This window comes from Xiphias gladius, chromosome 21 (genome assembly GCF_016859285.1).
Source record: "Xiphias gladius isolate SHS-SW01 ecotype Sanya breed wild chromosome 21, ASM1685928v1, whole genome shotgun sequence".
NCBI classification, from domain to species: Eukaryota; Metazoa; Chordata; class Actinopteri; order Istiophoriformes; family Xiphiidae; genus Xiphias; species Xiphias gladius.
In genome coordinates this window covers 18,252,742-18,259,569 of record NC_053420.1, presented here as the reverse complement: position 1 = coordinate 18,259,569, position 6,828 = coordinate 18,252,742, and the positions used below count along the sequence as shown (strand labels likewise).

Genomic DNA, 6,828 nt, shown 5'->3' with positions numbered 1-6,828 from the left:
CAGAGAGACAATTTGACACTAAAAAGACTTTGGAAGATATCCACTTGATTCAGCTTAACTCAGACAGCCTCACATAAACTTTTTATGTTGTTTTATGGCCTTTTTGTCTCTCTTTGTGGTCATTTTGCATCTCTTAAAAGTCAATGTGTATTGCTAAATGGGCCATTATGCTTCTCTTTGTAATCATTTTGAGTCCCTTTGTGGTCATTTAATGTCTCTTTGTAGTTGTTTGATTGACTTTCCTACAAGAAATGTTAACAGTCACTTCAAACAGAGGTTCTGGCCCTGGGGCCCTCGGACCCCTGGGGCCACTGGGCCTGTGCCCAGTAGGCCCATTCAGTAATCCTTCCATTATTACAGCGCTCAGAAGCTGTTTAAACGTTCACCGTACTATTGTTTTAGGACAAACTTGAAAAACTGCTAAACTGTCCTTTAGTACAAAATGGAAACTGTTTAACAACCACTGGATAGACATGTTAGTACTGCACTACAAGCCAGGGCCACACACACCAACTACACGTGCCCCTGCATTTTGGCGGGTCCGGGTCGCTGTGACACGAGGAAGCGTCACGGTGATGTGGGAGGGGCGTGGAGGGCAGCAGGAGGCCCCCGTTAGCAGCAGCGACCAGAGCCGAGCTGAGCTGCGGGGAACTTCCGCTTTTCAGGGCCGAGTAGCGACCGAAACTTCACTGCCAAGATGTCCGACGAGGAGCAAGAGCAGACCATAGCTGAGGATCTGGTGGTCACCAAGTACAAGATGGGGGGTGACATCGCCAACCGTAAGTTAATGTAAACGAGCAGCCGTAGGTGACTGGACGAGATGACCTCTTATTTTCGGCCTGTGGTGCAGCCAGCTAACGGTAGTTCCTCCACAGCAGCGGCGGCAGCCGCCGCCACCGCCGCAGCTGCCATGTGGTTTACATGCGAGGCACACATATGCTGCTCTAACAGGCTAGCTAGCAGGTGCAGCCGCTTCAGTTTTAGTCAGGGCTAGCTCCTCTGTTAGCTGCTTAGTTTTGACGTTATAGGATTCATGGAGCGAGCTGTTTGTCTGTTTGACCACCGTGGGATGTTAACTAACTAACTAATAACTAACTAACTAACTAACTAGTTCGCTGGCTCAGCCCGTTACCCAGTACAGTCAGCTAAAAATGTAAAGATAAGCAGGCAGCCGCAGATATGAAGCCGCTTCAGCGTCATTGCATTTACACCACCAAGCTGAGCAGTTTGTGTTAGTTTCTCCTTAATCGTTCAACTGACAGTCAACTGACATGCTGATGTGTCTGCTAGAGGCATAATATATCCCATATTATATGTTATTGTATACATATATATGTATATATAGATTGTATTTGCAGACCCTGTATTTTAACATTTCTGGGTTATTTCCCTAAAATGTATCATGGGGAAAATACTTAGTCATTCTCTGGTAGTGAAGGGTGACTTAGTTATTTCTCATTAGGCGATATGGATAAACTCCTCTATCACAGTCCATGTAATTTTATGCCATGGCATCAGTATGTATTGTAATATAGTAAATTTTAAGAAAGAAAATAACCAGAAAGTGATTAGTGTTTTTGGCAAATCTAGTTCATTAAATACCTGACAGAGCAACTTACATTATCACAATGATGCCAAAATGGTATAAACATCTAATATTTTAAAGCAGTTTTTGATTTGCAAAATTGCCTGCTGATTATATTAAAGCAGTGGGATAAACAGTGCAGCAAAGTCTCTGATGGCGGGCAAATCTATATTGTCGTATGTTATTTGTTGTCATACCACCCAAACCTTTTTGAAATCTTTTTCTGTACTTTGCACGCTATCAGTCCTCTTTAATCATTAATCATGTGCATCGTGATGCATTCTGTGTTCATTTCACTCAGTTTTAACAGTCAGTGAACTGTAACGCATGATTTTGAGACAACATCTTAAATGATATCTGGTCTCATATCACTGCTCTGCTTAGTTCTTCTCCTGCTTCTTTCAATCATTTGCTGTTTGTCTCACCCAGAGGCTCTTCGTCTGGTCGTGGAAGCAGCAAAGCCCGGGGTGTCTGTTCTCAGCCTCTGTGAGAAGGGGGACGCATACATCATGGCTGAGACCGGAAAGGTCTTCAAGAAGGAAAAGGAAATGAAGAAAGGTGAGGCAGAGATGATACAAGCATGTCTGAGCTGAGCTGATGTGGACCCATCAAGAAGAGCCTAGGCGCAGTCACGCAAATTGTTGGTCGTGTGTTTGTTGTGGAATTTCACACAGCCTTAAGTAGTTTTAATAACAGCAGGGGTTTTTAAAAACCACTAATATGGTGGCAGAGTATGAGAGTGTAACTTTATTAGGTGATCCAAGTGTCACTCCCTCCTTCCTTGTATAGTTTTCTTGCTAAACTTGTGGATGATTTCCAAATGAAAGACTTGGTGGTTCTCTTTTCCCTCTTCTAGGCATTGCCTTTCCCACCAGCGTCTCAGTCAATAACTGTGTTTGCCACTTCTCTCCCCTGAAGAGTGACCCTGACTACACACTTAAAGATGGGGATCTGGTCAAAATGTAGGCACCACGCTCTGCAATAATGTCACCCCCTCCTTCCCCCGTGTGTCTTGAGTCTCCCAGTGTCTTGTCCTCCCTTCTTTCTATGTGATAGCCCGGCTTGTGTGTGAGGGTTTTCTCTCTGATGTTGATTGTCTGCTTCCTCAGTAAGGTCTTGTCTTCCTGTCTGTCCTCTGTGGCAAACGACAAGTAAGGTTGGATGTTTTTAGAACAGGTGTTTTTGCAGTTTTTAAAGTGATATGTTGGATTTTAGCCTCGATGGTCATCCATCTGCTGAATCCCATTTTATCACATTTTTCTAACACAATGCTGTGCTTTGAGAAAGGAAGTCAGCTCATCTTAGTTGTTGTATTGCCACTAATGTCTTCGTCCTCTGTAACGTCTTTTGTGTTACATGTGGATTTTCAGTGTTTTAAAGGTTTTTGTTATAGCTCATGGCGATGTGTTTACACACAATAGGTTTGTATGTTGCTCACTTTTCACACACTCATAGCCTAACTGTCTGGCTGGGCATGTCTATTCAATTTATTACCATCTGTATTGCTTCTCCTTTGAATGCACAATAAGTCCCTCACTGTATTCCAGCTGATGTACAGCCAAAAAGAAATTCACCTAGGAATATAACTGCCATTTAACAGTCATAACGGATTAAGTAGATTTATTTTTGTCTGACCTTCTCTTATTTAGTCTTTTATTAGTCTCATTTTCCAAAGTGGAACATAGTTGACTTTTTGTCCTTCCCATGTTGATTCGATCGATTGGCTCCTGCATCAACATTAAAAAATCTTGACAGCTGGGTGGCAGTTAAACTTGCAAGGAATTTGACACATGGTAAATTTCCTTTTGTTTTACAGTTAATTCATACTCTCCTCTCTTCTTTTCGTCTTATATTGTATAGAGATCTAGGGGTTCATGTCGACGGCTTCATTGCCAATGTTGCTCACAGCTTTGTTGTGGGAGCCAGTAAGGTAAGGGCCTTTTTAAAAATACCCCCAGTTTTGTGTCTTTTTAGAGCACACCCTCAAGTCCTCTTCTCACTGTGTCTTAATTCTGCAGGAGAACCCCATCACAGGCCGCAAAGCTGATGTAATCAAAGCAGCCCATCTGTGTGCAGAAGCAGCTCTTCGCCTTGTTAAACCTGGTAACCAGGTACATTTAACCTCCTCCTCACAGTTTCTTCCATCTCAGCCACATGAATGAGTGACCTTCTCTACAGTGGCTTAAAATGCTTGAGACGGGTCTTAAAACTCTGCCTACATGGTTCAGTGTGTGAAAATCATCTTTTTGAGCAGTTTTCTCTCGTAATTCGCTGCAGATCCTCAAATAGTCTTGCCCTGCTGCTCTCCCTTCCTCTCTGTATCCACCATTGTTAAAAAAAATAGATCACATTATTGACTGTGGTTTGAATAGCTGTCTTCAGACTGCATGTCAGCTCCTAGCTTTTTGCATTTTTTAAAAAATTGGTCAGTTAAAACTGTATGTTGCATGTGAAAGTAACGATTTTTTTTCTCTGTCTCTCAGAACACTCAAGTGACAGAAGCCTGGAACAAGATCGCTCAGTCGTTCAAATGCTCACCTATCGAGGGTGAGTGTCTATTAAAAGTTTGTTTCCCTCAGTGTGCCGTGTCATGGAGAAGGTATTCAGGGCAACCACAAGTGTTAACATTTGGCTGACTTCAGTCTTTATATTATCTAGTTGAATCTCTTCAGATTTGTTCACGTAATAGGAGGATGGTTCACCTCTCCAGTTTAAATATTAGTTTTTCTGCCTGGCTCTGTGTTTTTCATAGGTATGCTGTCTCATCAGCTAAAGCAGCATGTCATAGATGGAGAGAAGACCATCATCCAGAACCCAACAGACCAGCAAAGGTACATTTAGGGAAGTCTGAAGTGTTCTGTGGTTGTTTTCAATTGTAGTAAACACTGAGATCATAAGAATGTTTGCATGTACTGACTACCAGTTGAATTTGGTACTGTCATTTAATAAATTACATTTAAATATTGCACAAAGCTGCTTGTCCGTTCGTTCAGGTGCACTAGTTAATATTTTTTGGCTTTCTTCATTTCCTTATAATTTTCTTTTAATTTACCATCTGATCACAGACTTGAGAATTTTTTTCTAAGCATCTGACCAATTTGACCTGTAATGTCTTGTATATTACCATAATCCTCAAACTTGACCACATTAAGGGTCAAGGGTCACCCATCACAAAGATGCATGTTTCCCTCTTATCCCAGTCTAGGCAGAAATTAAGTTTCAGTTTTTGACTCTTCTGCCACTGCTCCAATATAATGGAAATGAATGGAATATGGTTTGTGGTACTGAAAACAACCAACCAAAATTACACTTGGAAAAACTCAGAAAGACATTGGACTGACGTCTTCAGTGGAATAATGTAGTTCTTAAAGCTATTTACAGTGAGGTCTGTTGATTATCCTGAAGCGATGTACCGTAACTATCTTAGGTGGCTGTATCAACGTTGAGTATGAAGACAGTGCAAAATATGTTACTTGCCTTTTTTTGACTGGCTGCGGTTGATACTTGATTTTCAGGAAGGACCATGAGAAGGCAGAGTTTGAGGTACATGAAGTCTACGCTGTGGACGTCTTGATTAGCACTGGAGAAGGGAAGGTGAGTGTCCTCTCTTGTCTCTCTTTATCCACAGCCACTTAAAGTGCGTATTTCCGCTGCAGCTAATAACCACTTTAGTGTCAAAAAACTGACATTTATTGTTTTTACCCTCTTGTCATTTACAATTTTTAGGCCCGAGATGGAGGTCTGAGGACCACCATTTATAAGAGGGACCCCAGTAAGCAGTATGGCTTGAAGATGAAAACTTCCCGTACGTTCTTCAGCGAAGTTGAACGCCGCTTTGATGCCATGCCCTTCACTCTTAGGTATGAACACCACACTTAACATGAAGCTACTAACATACATAGTCCACCCCCTGCTGAAGTTTTGAATAGATTAATTGCAATTTGAATATTAATGTTCTTTGGCTTAAGCACTTAGTTAATACCACCATCCATTTTCCATCAGGGCATTTGAGGATGAGGCCAAAGCCCGTCTGGGTGTAGTGGAGTGTGCCAAGCATGAATTGCTACAGCCCTTCAGTGTGCTGCATGAGAAAGAAGGTGAGTGTTTGTTTGTTTTTGTTTTTTTGTTTTTTTACCTTCCTCTTTAACATGTTTGTTCTTTTCGACAACTGTCACTTTTTATTTACTGCCTCAACCTTTCTGTGTCTTTGTTCTCAGGAGAGTTTGTAGCTCAGTTTAAGTTCACGGTGATGCTGATGGCCAACGGGCCTCACAGAATCACCAACGGACCCTTCGATCCAGAGCTCTACAAGTCAGAGCATGAAGTTCAGGATCCAGAGCTAAGGGTAAGGCTTTGAAATGACTGGCTTTGCATCAAGCTCCTTCATCACACACACACAAAGTGGCTGCATTAAACATGGTACTCATTTTATACCTGTCTTCCCTAGACTTTACTACAGAGCTCTGCAAGCCGTAAAACACAGAAGAAAAAGAAAAAGAAGGTAAATTATTTTTCTAACAATGAATGTAGGAGTGATCCACAGCTCATTGAGCTCATGTGTATACAGTCAACAAAACCAGACTTGAAAGTCTCTCCCTATGCTACCATTTACTTCATTAAGTGTCTTCTTCCAGCTGCAGAGCCTACAGATTTGGTTTAACATTGCCTCGGTTTACTGATCTGTACCACCTTTTTCACATCCTACAGGCCTCAAAGACGGCAGAAAATGCAACTGGACAGTCAACTGAGGACACAGAAGCAGCAGGATAAATAAATAAATGAATAAAAAAATAAATACTGCCTTTCCACACATGCAAGACCCCACAGAGAAGCAAGAGAAGACATGACAAATTGCCCCAAACTCTCTGCCCTTAAAACCCCCTAGTAGTTGATTTCAGAAATCAGTTGGATATTTGTAGGATCCTACATGGATGCTTAACCCTTTACTGCATTGAAGAAAAGTACCATGGAAGGATTTTTGCTGTGTTTTTTATTAACTTGAATAGAAAATACAGACTATTTGCAAATAGTTTTACATCTTTGAAAAGTCTTGTTGCCAAATGGTAAATGTGCGACCAGTGCCTGTTTTTGTAACTTTAAAAATCTTTTGGTCCTCTTCATGCTTGTATTATTTGCAGCGGAAAATGTCCTTTTCAGTAAAACTGAAACTTACAGTGGGCATTAATGGGAGTGAATCAGTCCATGTTTTGTACATCCATCTATGAGTAAAGGGTCAGTAGATA

General features: G+C 41.5%; 1 protein-coding gene across 1 annotated transcript; it reads left to right on the top strand.

The window, feature by feature from the left end:
- The first annotated feature begins 574 nt into the window (after positions 1-574).
- pa2g4a (proliferation-associated 2G4, a) lies at positions 575-6,828 on the top strand. Its single transcript, XM_040116226.1, has 13 exons — positions 575-779; positions 2,015-2,143; positions 2,442-2,547; positions 3,446-3,515; positions 3,604-3,696; positions 4,069-4,132; positions 4,338-4,416; positions 5,101-5,179; positions 5,312-5,445; positions 5,588-5,682; positions 5,803-5,930; positions 6,033-6,086; positions 6,293-6,828. Exons 1-13 carry the CDS (start codon positions 698-700, stop codon positions 6,353-6,355), a joined length of 1,176 nt encoding a protein of 391 aa, XP_039972160.1. The 5' UTR covers positions 575-697; the 3' UTR covers positions 6,356-6,828.

Coding starts and splice junctions, on each gene's coding strand:
- pa2g4a (XM_040116226.1), top strand. CDS start 698: ATGTCCGACGAGGAGCAAGAGCAGACCATAGCTGAGGATCTGGTGGTC. Junction 2,548..3,445: donor GATGGGGATCTGGTCAAAAT/GTAGGCACCACG, acceptor TATATTGTATAG/AGATCTAGGGGTTCATGTCG. Junction 3,697..4,068: donor TTGTTAAACCTGGTAACCAG/GTACATTTAACC, acceptor TCTGTCTCTCAG/AACACTCAAGTGACAGAAGC.